The following is a 20,736-nucleotide window of genomic DNA, read 5'->3' on the forward strand; positions in this document are numbered from 1 at the left end:
AAACAGATTAGGCTCTGTATTTGCCTTATAATAGTACCTTTGCTTTCAATGTTTTATCTTCTTTCAGAACACAGAAGTCATTTACAGGAGTTTAAATGTCTGTTGTTTTCTCCAGAGATTTTACTTCATAATATTCCTCTGACTGTACAAGCTCAGCTGAATACATCAAAGAGTACACTTATGAAATTTGTAGGTGTCATCATGCTGGGGTCAGGGGAGCTCAGCCACTCTGGAGGACAGAAATGAATTTCAGTCTCCAAAGGCTGGAAAGAAAGTCTTCAAAGAATATCACTAAATTCAGTAATTATAACTGAAAAAAAAAAAAAAAATCCCTACACTTTAATAGAAGAAAACCAGAAACAGCAGCTAACAAAAGAAAGAAAGAAAGAAATTGCTGGGATGTCTTAGTGGAGCATCATTGCTAAAATCTGTAGCATACAGTTTCTCCTGTATGTGCTGGAGAAATTCTTAATGAATGTGTGGGTGCTGCTTTTTAAACTGCATGTACTGAACAGCTGAATTCTGAAAGATGCCAGAATTGGCCTATGTCACATGAATCACTGGCATTTATGAGAATAAGCAAAGAAAAAAGGTTGTTCCCTTTTAAAGAACCCCAAACAAAGATCTTGTCTGGAAAATATTTCTGTTCACTGGGGGATGTTACTGGTTTGCAGGGAATGTTTCCTTAAGTATAATTTGGAAGACTGTCCCAAACATGAACTCAAGTCTGGTAAGCAGGTGATATGCAAACAGTGCTCTTATCAAGGAGGAGCCTTTCTTCAGTATAACTATTGTAAGGGTGGCATAACCCCTAAAAATTCAAGATGAATTTGAAATCAGCAAGTTTAGAAGAAACCATACTGAAAGAATGGCTTAATTAAAGCAAGACTGTAAACTAACTTTGTTTGTTCAATTAAAGAAGCAGGTGCAGACTAAGTAAATTTACTTATATGCAAAACAGGAAAAACTAAAAGATAAAGAAGGTGAAACAATTTACATAAGGGGAGCTGATTTAATAACTGCCTAAGTGAAACAGACCATCTGGATGAAGTTGCAGAAATTGTCGCAAATCAAGGCAATTAAGAACTGCAGAACAGAAAAAAAACCCTTACTGGCATGTGACAGACAAAAAAGCACAATCCAGGAAAGCTAGAAGTATATAGCTACTGAAACAAAAAATCAATAAAACTTCTTTGAGTTCTAAAGGGAAACATACATACATGAACAGCTGCTCAGGAACGAAAACAAACACAACAAACGTCCTTTGCTTTTCCTGTGTTTGTACATAGCATTATGAATAATTAAAAATACTTTAAAACTCACCCTTCTCTTCATTATTAAACTGAAATACAATAAGATGCTAATGTTAGTGTAGTCCTCTGATTTTACCTGACTGTAGTTTTTAACTACTTCTCTCTCAAGCTGATCACTGAGACTTGCACTTCAGGAAGGACCAATGCAAAGTGTCCAGCCTGGGAAGGAAGTCTCCTTTTCAGTGATACAGTTTGGGAGTGCCTGGCTGGACAGCATTTGTGCAGGCAAAGCTCCCGGGGTGGGCAGTAAACTGACTGTGAGCCTGCAGTGTCCGTGCAGTGTTGAGCCCCAAGGGCATCGTGGGCTGTGCCAGCAGGAGCACAGTTTAAGGGAAGGGATTACCCCCCTCTAATCAGCACCCGTTAATCTGCGGCTATTCTACTGCCCATTTTGGGCCCCCAGTAAAAAGATGTGGATAAACTGAATATTCAGCACAGGGCTATGAAGTGCCTGGGGCTCGAGCATCTGTGCTGCCAGGGGGGTTAAGGGGGCTGGGCCTGATCCGCTGGGACCCAACAGCAGCCTCCAGTGCCTATGGGAAAGGTATCAAGTGGACAGATCCAGGCTCTGGGAGGTGAAAAAGACTTAAAACACTGATCATAAATGAAGTAGCTGTATACCAGTAACTGTATACCAGTTCAGACTGTACACAAGGGAACATTTTTTCACCATGAAGACGGCCAAGCAAAAGAGCAGATCCAGGCTCCGTCTCCTAGCAGAGACTTTTCAATACCTGACTGAATGCTGAAATAGCATCAGACAACATTGATTTAACCAGCATTGATTTGATCCCACAATTAATGTTGATTGAAGCAGGGAGTTGGACTAGAGACCTTGAACTCTCCTCCAACCCAAATTTTCCTATGATCCTGTGAACATCAACTAATGTTGCATCGCAGTAAACTACAAACTGTATCAGACAGTAATGCTGATAACTGAATGAAAAAAATATTATTACAGGATTAAAATAAGCTACAACTCCACTTTCACTGTTACCAACATATATAAGCAATAATTTGTAAAATCAATAAATTATAAACATTATGAAAAGATTCCAAACTAAGTTTACAATAACATTATGACACAGTCTACTTCAAAATCCCACCCACTGCTGCCATTTAGTAGGCATCCAAAACTCTTCAGGGAATAGAACAGTCCAGCAATAGAATAAAAATTTATTTTCTTTGTCTCATAATTTTTTTTCATAAAACAAGACACTCTACCACAAAATTCTTTTTAAAACAGATAGAGACAGGCATGAAAGTCAGTAACCCAGAAAGCTACGAATGCGGCAGAACAACAAATTATAAAATCATAAACTATTATTAGGCTACTAATAAATAAACATTGCTAATTCAACCATATAAATATATAATTTTACTGTGTGTGCATATATATACATTTGTTTTTATAAGGCTGAACAATTTGCATTTGCAGAACAATAACATTTTGCCAACATCTAAAGTACATGTATTTACAGAAAAAGACACGTGCAAGCCAAAAGAAATATCCTTGAACTGTTCATTTTAAAACTCCAAGGGTAAATAATGTAAAACACTCCAGAGAACGATGACAGGTCAGACCAAATTATTTTCCGTGCTTCCTATTTAAGTCTATGAGATGTTATGCTCAGCACATCCAACCTTGAGATTGTTCTTTTGAGACATCCAATAGTCTACACTCAGCAAAGAGCACTTTCTCTGGATTTGGTATTCCCCTCTGGAGGCCAGAGAGGTAAAACTTGGACATGGTCAAACCTACTTAGTACATACTTGAAGACTCAGTTTAAACCTGCAGGCAGGTTTCTTGTAACCTGGTTGCAAATCCTCCAGGGACTATCTCAGTCATCCTGGTAATTTCAAAACTAAAGACAGTGATGTTTACTCAAATTACATCTAATAGTCATTGGATAAGAGCAGAAACTGTCTGAAGAGCAGGGATTTAAACCTATGATTTCCTACTCTAAAACATATAAGGTATCACAAATGTAGGGTTTAGTTTTCAGATTAAGACACCCAAATGCATGTTTGTGGCAGTGAGTTACATACCTAAGCTCATGCTATCATCACTGTTCGGCTGTCTAAGCGGACACTTTCAAGTGACAGTGCCACTAAATATGCTTCAGGGTATCAGAGGCATCTACATGAAGAGGGGAAATGCGACACAAGACTTAGAGAAGATCTGCAGTCCTTTGGGGCAGCAGCTGGATACCCAGACCAAAACACTTTGTTTCATAGATTAGGTATCTCAGCCACAAGGAGACATCTCAATGAAAAAGTCTACCTTTGCGCATTTTCATCTTGAGGCAAGTCCCATCTTAGTGAAAAATCTCCCAGAAACAACAGACAACAATCTGGTAAGTATTCTGATCACAGGGGTTGTTGCCCACACCAAAGCTGAGGTGTTCATTAATGTGGTGCACTGCCCTATTTGATTCTGCACTAAGCAGATAAGGAGAGCCCAGCTGACCAGCTAAGAGCACTTTTGCAGAGAGGTGAGTGCGTGCCTAGACTGCTGCAATGGCATTGCAAGGGGAGCTCTCACTCTGCCTCAACACTTTCAAAGCGGCACAACTGTTCCACATCCCTGTCACAGTGTAAGTGCCATGTAGTTGTCATCTCTGGATACAAAACCTTGTCTTTCTGCATGCTGTGAAAAAAAAAAAAAAACCCTCAGAAATCATGTCTCAAGTGAGCAGTTGCTTCAAAATTCACTAAGGATGAATATATTTCCCAAAATATCCATTGCTTTTTCAGTGGCCTAGAGAGCTTACTTGTGAGAAGGTGCTACGATCTGCAAAGAATAAAATATGTGTCCCTTTTTGCCTGAGTTGCTTTACTAACAACAAAAATATTTTTTGTCAATCAATGAGCAAGTATGGTATGCAATCTAGGGTTGAAACTTTTCTTTCAAATAACAGGCTTGAAACAATACACATTTTGCTGTTATAAAGATGCCAGTATCCTTCTGTGTTTTGTGTCTTTTGGTTACTTACTATATTTGAATGAAGCTTTTTTAAAAAAATTAAAAGGAAAATTATTATATCAATTAAATAATTGTTCACTTTGTTTATCCCTTTCCTTTTTGTTTTTGCAATCATGCTGTGGAGGGAGAAGGAAGAACTGATCCTCTACCAGAATGAAACAAACAAACAAGTAAAGCAGCAACAAAAAGGGCACAGTAGTTCCTGAGTGGCTACCAAACTTACACACTGATTTATTTTCTTTAGTTTGGCTAAACGTATCTGATTTTCTCATGTGACTAGTCAGGAACACTTGGTTTGCAAATCAAACATTTCTGATGGAAGAAAGCTAGAAGAAAGCATGAAACAAACATATCAAATAGGAAGTTTAAGAAACAGAACAGGGGCCAGTGTCTTAACTAAGAAACACTCTCTGGGGAGCCAATTCACCGTCAAAGCCACACGCTTTTTAAATACCAATGTATTTTACATATCTATAAAGCAGAGGTTTATTACAAAATGAATGCATTTAAATTAACATGATACTGGTGTTTAAAAGAATTTTCCTGACATAAAAATTGATTGACAAGTTCAAGGGGAAGGACAAGGACTAATGCTCAAAATGTTTTGCTTTTATAGTGAATATACATTTCTAGGAGACATAATAAAACTAAAATCTTATTTATCTAACAGAAAAAAGGGCAATTCATTATAATAGTTAGTCTTTAGATTTATCAAAGACTATTGTTCAGTTATGATATTGTTGAGCTCACACTTTAAAGACCTTTTAAGATAATTTCTGTTAAAATAAGTTACTTTAATTATTACTATGAATATAATACCATCACACAGAAAAAAAAACACCATTCAATATCAGATATGTAAATATACCAAAGGAGATTTTAGCAATATTCATTAATTTTGAACAGAAAGTTTAAAATAACTATTAAATGAGTTACACTTTTTAAGATTAAATCTCTGAAATCATTACTCAGAGTGAATTAGGTCTATTGTACCTAAAATTGTGCATACACAAGTAAACAGAAGCAGTATACAATGAATGTAAGAAAGGTACATACCGAGCACCAGATTTTATTTTGCTCAAGTAATGACTCATTTAATTATCAGTAACGAAGTCTGTCCTGTAAGATGTTTTACTGATAAGTTATCAGGTTTAAAATAAACATTTTTATTTCAACCAACCAGACACTGTCTCTAAATCACACAGTAGCTATACAACTCTTAAAGGAGAGGCATTACTCTCCCAGCTTGGAAGCTCTATACACATATTATGACTGTACTTTAAAATTCATAGTGTTTATTTTAAACAGCACCTGAAACAACTTTCTTTGTTTCATTTTCACTGTGTGCACAAACACCAACACACTTTTCTATTACAAGAAACAGCATTTATTGCAAATGGCACCTGGATTATTACATTTTTTCTATATTCAGAATTGGAAATAAATTGCATTATCTCTGAAATTGCTGTATAGAATAGTAGTTTGAAGTAAAGGTTTTTCAATAACGACAATATCCCTGTCTGGCTCGAAAATTTTCCAATGCAACCCCACAACAAATGCACGGTTAAAAAGTAGGCTGCTTGTTTTAATCAATTTGCATTTGACCTGAGTTCAAAAGAACACTCACTCTCCACAAATATAAAGAAAACAAAGGGAATTCATCTGAGAGATAAAGAATAACTTGATCAAGGTTCTTCAGAAATTTGATTTTTTCTTCTCCTCCATAGTCTGAGCTCGAACTGTTACTTTCTTCTGTCTCATTTTGAAGAAGTTGTTCCAGAATCATGCACAAAAGAAAAATATTCTCATACTGGGTGATGTCATACACAGACTGGACCTGGGAATGAAGAAAAATCAGTACATAAGTGGAGTGTGAAAACGCTTCTGCAGCCTAACATCTCAGATGACAGTTTAAGGTATACTGTTAAAATCTGCAGTATTATTTATATAATCAGGACACCTATACATTCAGTATGATTACTTCTAAAAAATGTTTTCCTTTTTGTGGTAACAGTCAAACAACTAAGACTGCATCACACTACCAAACAAAAAGTCAACATAACCTCCTCTTCATGAGAGTTTGCTTTACCTAATTATCCACAGGCTGTGACATACCATAGTGATGTACAGAGAAGCAACTACAATAACAGCTTTGTTTGTTTTGGGCATATAATTAGAGTTGGTGGATTTCTGAGAAATAAAATAACAAGCAAAAAAGAATTTTTACTCCTAAATACAGACACTCATCTATTCGAGTGACACCTCCAAAAAGCAACTTAAAAGTCCAAATCTCAATCTCAATAGAAAATGCACAAGCCAGGTCTGAGACACTTAAAGTGGAATATTCAGTTTGTCAAATAAGCTGGACACTGACCAAACACAAGGGCACTGACCAAACTAAAAAAATTTTAGAAGTCTTACAGCTTTATCCAATATAAATTTACCTGTCCTGTATCTAGAAACTGGAATTTTACACAGAAGCTTTCTGTATATAGGAAATAACCAGTAAGATACAAACTAAAACCTTGAAGAATTGTCCCTTTGGAATTAAATTTTGTGTCCTTAACAGCAAAATCTACCAATAATATGAGATTACCTTGTTCTGAAAAAGGTTGCAATTACAGTAGGTAGATGATCAGAACTGAAAGGTAAAATCATAGCTGCTAAAAAATTAATTATATATTTTAGAAAATGGACCAATAGCTCAGCAAATCTAAAGAACTGTTCAGACCTGTGGTACAAAGTCAGATGGGTCACGGCTTCAACATGGGTCTATGAAAACCATCAAATAATTTTCCTCAGTCTAGATTACATCCTGTAAGACTTTCCAAAGTGTGAAATCTATTATACAGTCATTGGTTTCACAAAAAATGTAAGTTATTTTTGATTCCACTAGAATCTAAGAAAAAGACAGCACTTTACCTTCTCCAGCTAAAAATGAAGAAGATGCTGGCTCAGAGATTGCTCATGTTGCTTTCTGAGATAGTAGTTACTAAACCTAGGATCTGTGTTGAAGCACTCTGGGGTAATGGTTTTCAGGTACCTCCCACCTCAGAGACAAAATTAAGACACCAAAGCCATCCTATTGCAAAGCCTCAATGTAGCAAAAGAATTTTGCTGAGTTTTCTAGAAATCTTGAAAATTAAGTTCATTACCAAAACATATCATCCCTAGCACTGCATACTCCTATTCTGTCTCTCTGGACCCTGCTAAGAAAAATGTACAGTTCAGAAGCTGTAGCCAAGAATTCAGTATTGACATTCTTATCAGAACAGACAGTGAAAAATGAAAAAGTATTACATTATTTAATAAAAGTATATTAAGTATTTGTATGTTTCTAAAGTTCAGTTCTGCCTATCAAACTGCCTAATTTGGGAAAGCCTCCTTCCAAATCACAGGTAATATGACAGTCTGTTTCTTCAAATATCAAGCATCCAACTCTAGGACAATCATGACTTTACACTGATTGTTTTTTGACTGTTAACTAATAGCAAGGAGCTTAATATATTTACTTTGCTTATTAGACTAAACTACAGCTTTCAAAGTTGCAAAAGTAAGAGTTATTAATGATTTACTGACTTTCTAGGAAATAGATGATTCTGAAGCCCTAGAAAGTCTGCTCCTAAGACTTTCAGTGGAGGGGTCATCTGACCAAACACAGGAACCAACAAGATGAGATAGTTCCTGTTTCAGCTGATGGAGGGAAGCAAGGGGTGGCCCACAGTTGTTTGAATGTAGATGTCTATTGCATTTCACATGCCCCAGGGTGGCAGCTGTAAGCCAGGAGGAGTACCTTAGGTCTGCTATAGATGCCTGAGTTTTTGCTACTGAGTAGTTCCCAGGGTCCTTCAGCATACAATTCATCCCACTCCAAACTAGAACCACAGATATACCATGTCCTGGAACTCTGCAGTGATGAAGTGTGAGTGTACCCAGAAAAAAATGTCTATGTAGAAACATAATAGGAAGTTCTATGCTCTTAGTTCCTGTAATTTGAAAATTAGATGTACAACACTATAAGCAAAAATTCTTTGTTTGACTCTCAAGTGTTGGCCTTGAAAATTCACTCCTTTTACATGAGTAATCAATATAAAATGCTTTAGAAAAGCAAATTATGTCACTTCACTTACTCCTGTAACCTCAGGCTCTTCCAAGCAGTTAAGTAATTGTGTTACTTTCAGAGGGTCTTAAAAGGTGCAACTAATTGCAGCTTAGTAAACGATCTGATTATAGATAATAGAATCCACAAGTTAACTAATTAGTTTCCTCTACAAATACTACTGCATTAAAGGAAAATTGCTTTAATCACACAGAAGTGACATTGAAGAGAAAGGGTAAGTATAACAGCAAGAAGAAAGTATTTTTTGAGTATTATTTTTCTAGAGACAAACACGCTTTGAAATATTGCATTATATAACCAAGGGGGGAAAAATCAGTCTAGAACATTTTCTAGCTCAAGGCTTATTAATAACCTTTCTAATCCATTTAATAATCTGAACAAAATGTGTCTCTATTTCTTTTGTTAGATGCCTTCTGTAGCACTGATTGATGCAACTACTACCAATACATATTTATGCTGCATAATTGGTAAAGGGATGCCTTTACTGTTCCTTAATGGTACAGAGTCAAATAATAGGCCTGTTAATCTTGCCCACCAATGTGTGTGTTTGGGTAGCTGTGCGTGTATGTGTACACACCAGAAAGTTCAGAGGGTGCATCTATAAAGCAAGTCTCATGTATATATATATATGCATATAGTAGTTCTACACAACAAAATCCTACATAGAACACTGACGTACCAATATAAACTTTAATCAAACTGGAAAGATGAGTGTTTAGAAAGTCATAAATTGACATTTCTAGATAGTTATTTTAGCAGAAAAGTATTCTGCCCAGATCTCCCCAATCCATTATATCCTTACAGTTTTGCTTCTTTTAATTTTTATCTTGCAAGTTTTGCCTCTTCCATTTCTTGGCAAACCTCTACTATTCACCAGGGTTATAACTTATGATAGCAAAGTATCTTTTTATGTTTCAAGAAATTCTAAGTAAAATTTCACTGAAACATCAAGTGGTAAAAGGTAGTATTTCTCCTCTTTTACGTGTGTATTTTTCCAAGAAGCATAAAGGGTAGAACAAAATACACAGTAAGAACTGCTACAGCTTGGCTAGTTTTGCCTTCCAATGGAAGCACAGGGGGCAGGAATTGCAGCAGCAGCAGCTCCTGGGCTGTGACTACTTAGTTAAGGAGCATGAAGGATAGAACAGAACCAAATCTGCCATCAAGTCATTTCCAGGAAAAATCCCCCATGGCCTGTCTGTCCCCTCCTTGGCAAGAAAACATAGCCACCAGAGAAGGTAGAAACAAGAGCATACATTTCTCTTGACACAGCCTATACCAATGAACACCATCTCAGCAAACAGCCCCAGTGCCCCTTGCTTCCTTGCAGGTGGCTACTACAGGCAAGTACACATGCAGACTGAATTCTGGGCAAGAAAATTAAAGTTCATGGGCCAGCAGGCCACAGAGCAAGTGGAAGCTGATGTCCCACAGGTACAGAGGACTTACCCAAACCACTTGAAAATGTCTGAAGGAGAGCAAGCCTGATAGAAAATGTCTGAGCTTGATTTACATGTTTCTAGAGACATACAATCCTGGGTATGCTGTTTAATAGACAATTACCCCAACTCTTTTTTTTGTCATTGATGGTTAATTTAATTTGCTGCCTTGGCTTTCTGGTAAGAGGGGATGCTCCATCTAGAGCTAAGAGGAAGGCGACTGAGACTAAACGAAAAGGAAGTGACATACTAAATGCAGTCACTGATGCTCACATAAATGAAAAACTTATTTCTGTGCTCACTACGCTTGCATATAGGAGGGAGACTGAAATGTTTTTTGGCATTTTAAAACTACACTTCTAATGAGTACATAATTATAACAACAAGTTCCTAAATGGAGCAATATTTGACAGCATCACCTTCTAAGAAAAATGTTTCTAAATCAGCATAATGAAAAACAAGAAAAAAAGTGACTGACTGGAAACTATCAACAAAGGTCACCATTTGGTAAATTTTGTGTTTATGAAGGGAATTCTGAAAACCTAAGTTTTCAGTAGGATCAACACTGTTTTAGTCTACTCATCCCATCTAGGTCAGAGGTTAATGGAAATACGTTTCAAGAATCACTGAATTGTTTCCTCAAGTCAATACACTCTCATTTTATGAATAAGGAAAATTAATTCTCACAGTGAATTCTATTCTTGACCCTTCAGTTTTCCTTTGAGATATCCCTATCCAGGTTACTTATTGCTGTGTTCAAGTGCTAAATACAAGACAAACATTTTTCAGAGTACAGTTAAGAACATTTGGATAGTAGGCATTTTATTTCAAAACAAGACAGAAATCATCTTAATCATCATATTCTTCAAACATGTAAATAACTTCTGATCATTAAAATTTACAAACCAAACAATATCCACAGTATACAACATCACAGTAGGACAAACGAGATTATCTATAATTGTTGTTTAATGCTTAAATAACATGCAGATATGAATCTCTAAAATATTTAAGGCAGGTATGTATGAAAGTCTTTACTAGAAAGATTTTTGTTCTGCTTCTAGTACTACTGTGTTAAGATAAAGGGTAATTACAAATTATCATGATGCAGGGTTCAATTTTTAGCTGATTAGCATGTCTCTTTAGAAGCTTTTTGTTTTGTGATTTGAAATGCCTATTTCCTGAACAACCCTCCCAAAAATCATAATCCTCATAACCATGTCAATTATTCACATGCCAAGTAAATTCAAACCAATATATGAACTCTTTGAGTATCTCAAACAAAATTCATATCATGTGAAATACCTTATATAAATTTCTACTCTCACAGCCCAAATTTTCAAAATATTTTCATCTTTTATTCCATAGGTTCTGAAATTCTGTCTTTACTCATGCTGAGTATCAATTTATTCAAAAGTAGATCCCTAAGTTTCAACTATTCTGCTTGCAGATCAGGATCAATTGTGACTGCAGAAAGGGTCAAGGAATTACCAACATTTGTAACAGCTAAATTCCAGAGGAGAGACCATCAGCTAAACTCTTAGAACAATTTAATCTACAGCATGTGCAGTCATTAGTCCTGAGTAAGATAGTGCCAGCACTTTAGAAGTCCTGGACTACCCCATGCTAGAGAGGTTTCAGAAGCAACAGTAAGAATCTTGCAAAAATAGTATATGTCCAGACATAATTATTTGGCATGCCTGGAAAATACTTTTGAGACAGTTTAAAGTGTTTATTCTCTTTGCTGTCTCCCAAGGGGAAGAGACTTATATCCCTGAGGCATCTATGCATTGTGCCTCTTAGCAAGGTCATCTGTTACTAGCCCTTAGTGTGACACACTGAATTACAAGAAATTCCCAAGGCATCTTAAGCAGTATTATTCTTATCTAGTAATACAATTTCTACAACATATTGTAAAACATTAAATATGTCAGCAGCAGAGCGCTGATGTTTCCCATTTTGGAGTAAGAATCACAATTGCCTTGCAAGCAACATAACGCAGACACAGAAAGCTTTAAAACCCAAATTTTAATCCCCTTTATCCAATTAAAGAAAGCTAAAATATAAATCACAAAGTTATCTCAATTGGAAAGAACAGCCAAAAAGTATGAATCTGTGAACTTTCTTAGGATAATGGGAATTTATAAACACATTTTATTCCAATCTACAAGGCATACACTTCAAATCTGACTTCTCACATATATGTTATTTTTGAAATTTATTCTAAAATTATAAAAATTAATTTTTCATAAGTTGAAACATGAAATATGTTTGATTTTGGTTTTGATTTTTTTTTCAGAAAAGGATCTGAAATAAAGATTGCGAATATATTTATTATAGTGTGGGTCCTTCCAAATCAAATGGGCTACTTAAGAGTATTTCTAACTTGAAAATGAAGTTAAAGATCAGACAATCACATGTAAAGTCTCTACCAGGAGAAAGCAATCAACAAAACAATCTAATAAAATTTCCCAGTTATTTACTTCAGTATTAGAGAAAGGGTTTTTTTTGTGGTTTGTGTTTTTGGAGGACTTGCCTACTTACAAGTGTAGGAGTACTACATGAAATAACCATATAATTGAAATAATACATGCTGTTTGTTGAAAGAAATTAGTAAGAAATTAAATTCTCATCCTGCAAGAAGTGTTGTAAGTGCAGCAAGGCCAGTGATCTAAGCAGGTCTTTAAAATAAACATCATATATGTAACATTTTTATAGGTAATAGGACACCAAGGTAATAAGACTAAGTTTTGAATAATAACAATAATTAAAATTCCTCCATTAATTAAATCATATCAGAAAACAATGATTGCTGAAAAATACAGCTACATTAGTTTCAAAGGATTTGATAGTTTACCTGTTTTAGAAAATGCACAAGAAGCTCTGAAAATAAATAGCAATCACATTGCTTTAGTCACTCCAGTACTGGGCAGGCAACCCTGACAGTAATGCAAAATACACATTTATTTGTACTGAATCATAATTCATTAATTTTTGAAAAAAAGTTTTTCAACATGCTTTTCATCTCACAAGGCTTTTTTTTTTTTTTTTTTTCCTAAAAGCATTGTAACTTTGCCTCACATAGAGCTTGACTTCCCAAAATTATCTCTTCCAATGCTAGGGATGGAAAGAATCAACTGAACCTAGCAAGTGGCAGATGGCTTGTCCAAGAACAAACCAAGGCAGAAGGCTATCACAGAACGTGCCCTTCAATTGCTTGCCACAGGACACTGTGAAAGCTGAAAGCTTGTATGGAGTGAAAGAAAAGTAAACAGTTGTGCAACAGTGAAATCCATGGATACACGTACTCAATCAATCAATCAATCACTCTTCACCTGGAAAAGCACAAACAGATGGATACTGGGAAAATGTTCTTGAAAACATCTCCAAACTCCTGTGAACGTTTACTGTAAGCACTGTCAGAGGCAGAATGGCCATTCCCATGTTTTTCTATCTCTCAGTTTAATTTACTGCCCCACCATCTACCAATAGTAAGTTACTTCGGAGAAAATCTTCCATTTTTTAGTTTGCAGCTCTGGAAGCTTACAACCATTGGATCTACATGTACCCCCCTTCATTTTCAATGAGGTCAGTCCTTGCTCCAAAGCCAGGGACAGAATCCACCACTCCAGGTTCAAAATCACAAAGAAAAACAGCCCATTCATAAGCAAACCTAGGTGGTTTCGGACTAACTGAGAAAAATGTGTGTTTGATGCTTGTATTTATCTGCTGAAAAAGAAAACAGAAAATCTAGGAAAAAAACAAGACAAAACTAAACACTTAAGAATGAGCAAGAGGAGTGAGTCTAGTCCCTGTGTGAGGAGAAGGACAAACCTGGTTTGAACACAAGCTTAATGTTTGTAAGAAAAAAAAAGTTGACATCTACTTTCTGAATCCCTTTCATCCAAGGATTCAAAGCCTCTGTATACTTTCAGTAGATAAACAATGATACTGCTAAGAAGACAGGTCTCCTTCTACTTATGCAGTTATTTTTCCTCTTCCATAATTAGAGGCTTAATATTCTATAACTGTTCAAGGCAATATTTAACTTAATATTGAACCAACCTTTGCATTTGATTTAGGAAGAAGTGTTTTAGCTATCTGTTTATCTTTCCTCTTGTTTTAGAAAAAATCTTGTATTTATTGTATAGATAAAAAGTCTTTAGGAAACTGTTTATATTTCACATATATATGTTTCCCCAAACTATTTTCCTAAAATGGATTAATGTCTCCCTTAGATACAAATGAAACAGGACAACAATGGTTTTCAGTGATTCTACCATCTGTCTTAAACACCCATATTCCACTACAATTATGTCACCAAATCACATAACAACCTCTGAATTTTCAAAGAATACCATGAGAGTTTTCCAAACTTTAACTGTAAAACTCAAGAGACATGGGAGACATGGAAGACTTGAGATATAATTTCAAATGAATAGTTGACAAACAATGTCATTTTTCTTATTTATAGTATTTAAAACTATGTGGAATATATATGTAGAATAAATCTTGAGTGGGTTAATCAAATTTAACAACATGAAAATATTGCTTATTCAGCTTAAAGATATGAGAAATTACAGATTCAACGTATTTAATTGAAAATCACATAAAATATAAAATGTCATGAAATCATGAGAACACCGCAGTGTATCTAAAAGTTTGCATACATGCATCAAAAATTAATTTTGGAAGGAATTAGACCTTTTGACTAAAAACATAACAAAACAGAAAATGGAACAGATTGCTCTCTACAATCTTTTTAGGCTTTACAGAAACCAGATGGGTATGACTGTAAGCAAATACAGTTTTGCTTTCACATTTTACTTTTCCATTAATTATCTGGTAGACTCTTCTGGAAAGATCCAAACCAAAAAGTTGTCTAGACAACTTCACTTCTTCAAATTTGTTTGTTTGTTTCAACTGCTTTAGCAGCACAGTAGTGTAAAACGACAGGTTTTTAAGAGCTCCAGAATAGCAGTTTAGAATGTGTGAGTGTCATGGTGCTGGAAAGCAGTGACATGCAGCTCAAGATTGGCCTTCTAAAGTTCAGCACGCCAGCAGTAAGTCTAAAGACAGTTATATTTAGGAAGATCCTTTTGAAACTGAAAATCTTGTGTGAAAATTGCAGCATCCTTACAGAACACAAAAAAAGCAGAGTAAACTTGAAAGGGATTAAATTCTAAATTGACCGTCAGAAGCCAACTGGTTTTTCTAGCTTTGGAGAAGAAAATATAAGAAATACACAGGAAGGATTATGTACAGGAAAATGCATATAATTCCAAAATTTATTATATCAGGTGAAACAAATAATGAAAGAATTATTGAAGAAAGTTCCATGCTCTGAGTACTATTAAATAGTGAAATTTACTAGGTCATACCAAGTCCAAGGGCTCCTTTTCATAAAACCAGAATAGTTTGACTCTCATTCGAAGTAGTCTGGGGAAAGTTGTCTGCTATGCAAGTACGAGTTTCTACATGGCAAACCTGTCACCTGGATGATTCTGTATATTTCAGATATGTAGGTTGACAAGGGTATAACTGGCTTTGATTAAAGGAAAATGTCTTCAAGAGTGCAGAGTCAAGCCAAAATTTGGATGTACAACACCACTATTTTCAGCAAGCACAGAGTTGTTTATAGCAGGCCTCATTCCTTGTGCTAGAAGGATACTATCAAGAAAGGAATCTGGGAACGGAAGGGCTTGAAATGACCTAGGGGAAAGCTGAAGAAAATTCAAGAATATTTACATATGGCAAGAGAAGTATGTGATTTTTCGCTCTGGTATAATTTCTTATGCCAAAACTTCAACACAGTTCAGTAAAATGAACTAGGACTGAAAAGTCATGGGGAACTGCAGACTTTTTTATTCTTCACAGAGTTTTTGAAGGATAATGTTCTGAGATTGAATTGGACACATTAGAGCTGAATACCCTAGCAAAATTACAGATTACTTTATCAAATGGCTTTGCTAACACAAATATTTAAGAAAAAAAAGCTAAAAATGAGCAGAAGTCCACTCTTTTGCACTGAGTCACCCAAAAGGAAGCTATTACAACCAAATGACAGAGATATTATAGAAGTTTAAAGCAATTAAATTTGAATCAGAAGCATTAATTCTGGAAAAAATCACAACCAGAGGAAAACCAACCGAACTGGAGCTCAAAGTACATTCAAAGTCAAAAAGGATCTGAAAGAAGCCCACTGAAACAACACTTGACTTGAGAAACCCAGCAGATAGTGTTTTAGGTAAATGACTGAGGTGTCTGGTGAATCTGTTACAGAAAGCTGACACAAATGTACCTGTAGGGACCCTGTACTTATGGGACCCTGATAATAGTTAGTAAGCCAACGTTTGCAGAAACACACTGTCATTCATGTGAATGTGGTATGACAGCTGCATAAAAGAAATGTCACAGCACTGAAGAAAACCAGAATAAAACCAGAGAATAACATAAACGATGGCAGCAAAAGAATGGCATGTCAGGGATGCCACTGGAAGTCAAGAACATACTTGCAGTTGTTGGAACTGAATTTTAGAATGGCTTGGTTTGGAAGGGACCTTAAAGATAACCTAGTTCTAGTTATTTGTCAAAAAAAAGGAGCTGAAATCCACCTTTCAGCTAAGGCTGTAATTTCCTCTGATGGCCTGAACCAATGATAATATTACATGAACTGCATCTGAAAACCTCTCCTGTCTTTCTTAGCAGTTACAAACTGCTCTGCCATTCCTTTCCATTTTGTACTCCCATCACCATCCTTTTGGCTTTTCTCTGTTTTTTCCATCCCCCATCTCTAGAAAATAGAAGACAAATGTCCCACTGGCATGACCATGAGACTGGGCCATGTCTCTGATTTTGAAATCTGGACAAAATACAATTTTTTTTTTTAAATCTGAACTTCCCACAAGAAAATGGTATTGGGGAGAAAAATGGAAGAGTGGAAAATAAGCAAGTCTTCAATCTGAAGAAAAAGACACAAATCTCTTTACATTCACTATAAAACCATGAATATTTTGAAGCAGACTGGACTAGCAAAATAATTAGCATTATGTAAAACTCTGCAAGCTGCTTCTATGGGAAGCTGAGTTTGAAAATGCAATTAGGATATGGTATTTACCTGAACAATTTCAAGGCTTAATAGAGTTTCAAGGAGGTTACAGAAAACAGTCCCTAATCCTCACTACCATTAAGACATGACCTTTTGTGTAACACAACAAATAGCATCATCCTACCACAATTAAGATAATCTACATTCAGTAAAGATTCTCAGAGAGAACTCTGGTCTTTCTGCAGCTGCCAGCACACTTGTCAGGTTTACTGTGCATCAGAATGCAATGTTAGATATAGCATGGTATTGATTAAAAAATTGGCCTGAAAAGATTAGAAAAATTTTAACATTTCAGAGGATGACTAGCCTTTCAAAGAGATAGCTAAGTTTCAGACTGGGACAGATTTGGGTTTTTTTAATTATATGATCTGGAACAAGAAATAAAGCATGTTTCTAACTGTGGACCAGATGGAAGAATTCAAAATACCTCTAGTTATTTTATGTACCACATTATTTACAATCAGGTAATAATTACCAGTAGGCAATACATACAAGAATTTAGCTCAGCTTTTTAAGTGCCTCTAGGAATACAATTCTTTCCTTTTTGCTGTAATTTTAATGCAATTTAATATACTTGCCTAGTTTATCAAAAAATATTTAAATCACTGTTAAATATATTAAAATATCATATTAACAAATTATACTAAACACACAGGCCACCTAGCTCTTCAAAATTATTTCAGATGACTGCAGGAATATATTAACAATAACATGACAGAAAATCATTAGGGACTGACTCATTTAAAGAGGAGAGAAGAAACAAAATCAAATCCTATCAGAATTGAGGTAAATAGATCATCTTTGGTATGCTGTAACTGACTCCTAGCAAATTTCTAGTTTTTAGAAGGTCGGGACTATCCGGTATAACAATTGTAGCATTACAAATGAGTGAAAGCCATCAGCTGCAGTATAAAGAAACCCTCCTATTTTAATGCTCAAACTTGTTTTATAAAAAAAAAGTCACTATTCTTGTGCTTGTGCTTTTGTGGAGAATATCTATACATAGGGAAAACTTCTGGGATAATACAGCAACTTGCAGAGTGAACAAATAAGAAAGAGAATACTGCTGGATTTTTATGGCTCTAAGGTAGCCATGCAATTAATTCCTTCAAGATTTCCCGATGACAGCAAAATAACCAATAGGGAACTCATGCTTCGACTGTTTCTGCTACCGAATTTAACTCATTTAAATTGAATTAAGGTTCTTCTATGCCATACAGACACATAGTCATTTATTTAGTAAAGCTTTTAAGATTCCAGTCTGAAATGTAAAAATTTCTCATTTGGTTTTGTCCCAGTTCCACCTCTCTTCCTTAATACTCTGTATTTTATAGTTCCTACCAGAGAGGGAGGAGATAGGATTATCACCATACAGAACTATAGCTCATTAAATGTTCTTTTTGGTTCTCAATCATCTGGACAATAAGAATTTAAAGACTTTGACTTTCTTCACTCTAAAGGGTTATTTAGACTCCTTCCACCTACTGTTCCCTCAGAGGGATCTTAGTCTAGTGTTCAGCAAGGTCAACATTGAACCATTATTACTACTCTGTCTGTTACTTTACTTTCCCATGAAACTTCCTCAACTACTATATTCTCTTTCCAGAATAAAATATGACCTATCATTTGTTCCAAACACTTCTGTCCCCAAGTGACACAGGATTTAGCAACAAGAAGGAAATCTATTTTGGGGTTTTTTCCAACCCAATTTTTGAATGTCTGAGATTGTATATACTCATGTGTACAAATACTCATGCGCAGATGAAGGATCTTAGTATCTTAATTTTAATTCCACTGTCTTTTAGAAAAAATAAAAAGGCAAAAATCTTAGCTGAAGAACCTTCTTTCCATTTATAGGAACTTGCACTTGTTTTTAGGATCAGAAGAAAACTTAACCTGTTGTGAAAGATCTTAATGAGAAATGGAACCACTTCTGGCTGTGATAATACAAATGTACCCACAAAGATGTAGAGTAAATGCAATTCTCAAAATAAGGGATTATAGTCAAAACTGGAAATAGTAATAAATAAGAGGAATGTATTAGGCCTCTTGGGTTTACTACAATATGAGAGTAGGTATCTTATAAAACTTTTCTCAAATTATGCTGTCATGTGGGTGATGGTAGCACCATTATTTAAGTGGACCCAACTCTGGCTGTACTTGTGGGACAGTGAAGAAGTATAGCCCCACTATGTACGATGCACAGAACTGGATTCCTCTGAAAAGTAATCATTAAGGCAAGGGATCTTAATATGGTTCTAAAATCTTTAGTGAAAAAAATACCTCATCTACTCTATCATTTGGAAGAATGAATTACCTACAGGTAGATGACCATAGGGAAAGGCATTTTTCTAGGTAAGCACAGAGACTCAAACTTGAAGGTACACCTTATGAAAACTGTACAACACCTTGCTTGACAGGGAATATCAACACAACCACTGCTGCCTATAACATCCATATGACGAATGAATAAACCTTGGAAGAGAAACTCTTGAAGACATTACAAAAACATTGGTCTGCCCATTGAGGGAGGGCAGTTTAGGCAGAACTTTAAATTTGTGTAAGTACCTTAATAACTAGCTAAAGAAAGTGATGATGCAAATCACTGCAACTTCTTCCCAATTCCAATGTCATGCTTCTGCTCTTCTGCCTAGAACTTAACTTTCATTCACATTTATATTCCACTTGCTCCCATGCAGCCACAGAAGTATCAACCAACCTCCTTCACCCAAATGAAATTAAAAGTAAATCAACATATGTTGATTTTTTTTTTGGTTTTGGCTGGTTGGTATGGGGTTTTTTCTTGGTTTTGCTTTGTTTTTGTTTAATTTATCTATTAATTACACAGATTGAAACTGGAGATTTTTATGACTTTGCCGGATTTAAAATAGCCCTTGTTAACAGAGAGATATTCTGGCCAACATCTGGTGAAAAAGGAAGCATTCTAGACATGGATGTAGCTCTTCTGATATACCACAATCTTTAAATAGTAATAATGAAGTGATGCCAGACACAGAATATGCATCTCCTGCTGGTGTTGAAACATGAAACTGAAGACCTCCTTCTCGATAAAGTCAATGCCTTTTGCTGCCTTTCTTTGGCTTCATTGGAGGTGAATGACAGAGTTGCTACTAACAGCAGAAATTGTGCAAAGCTTCACAAATTTTTTTCCTTAACACTGAAAAAAGGTAGTAGAGCCTGAAAAGTCAGCTTTTTGCCTTCACTCATCAGTTGGAAATCATCATTGTTTGGGACAACCATCTTTCATTTCACAGCTCTGTTTGAATATTAAGTTCATGCTGCTTGACTTAAGACACTGCCTTTTTGTCAAGCAGAAATGCCCAACAGCAAACAAGGTAAACTATATTTGGTGATTAGTGGGACTGTAAGAATTGGGAGATTCAGACAGTCAATAGAACATTCTTCTCAAACCAATGTTTTCTCATCACATTTCTATCAAAAAAAAAAAAAAAAAAGTTTAACAGATCAGGTGGGTAATCCACTTGCATTGCTTCTTTCAAAGGTGGGAGACTATTGTGATGATGGAAATGATATGATCATCTCATCCTTGCCAACAGGTACCACATTCTCCTTCTGAAAAACCAAAACACTTTTGGAAACATTCAGAAACACCATTTTTTTTCCCCCCAAAAAATTCATGTTTTTTTAATTCTTTAGTACATCTATGACTCCTTTTTTAAATGGCAGCAACCCCTAACAGTTTCTGAAAACAAGATATATGTTGGAATCTCAGTACTGCCAGAATTTAC

At 35.6% G+C, this 20,736-nt stretch overlaps 1 protein-coding gene across 2 annotated transcripts in view; it reads right to left on the reverse strand.

Moving 5' to 3' along the window:
- Window positions 1-5,382: 5,382 nt before the first annotated feature.
- The window catches only part of MEI4 (meiotic double-stranded break formation protein 4), a 68,365-nt gene continuing 53,011 nt past the window's right edge, over window positions 5,383-20,736 (reverse strand). For both annotated transcript variants that reach the window (XM_053973706.1, XM_053973704.1), the window contains one exon: window positions 5,383-6,136. In XM_053973706.1, the coding sequence (XP_053829681.1) occupies window positions 5,885-6,136 (252 nt within the window). In that variant the 3' untranslated portion in view covers window positions 5,383-5,884. The remainder of the gene's footprint in view (window positions 6,137-20,736) is intronic.

The sequence above is a fragment of the Vidua macroura genome, chromosome 3 (assembly GCF_024509145.1).
Source record: "Vidua macroura isolate BioBank_ID:100142 chromosome 3, ASM2450914v1, whole genome shotgun sequence".
Lineage (NCBI taxonomy): Eukaryota > Metazoa > Chordata > Aves > Passeriformes > Viduidae > Vidua > Vidua macroura.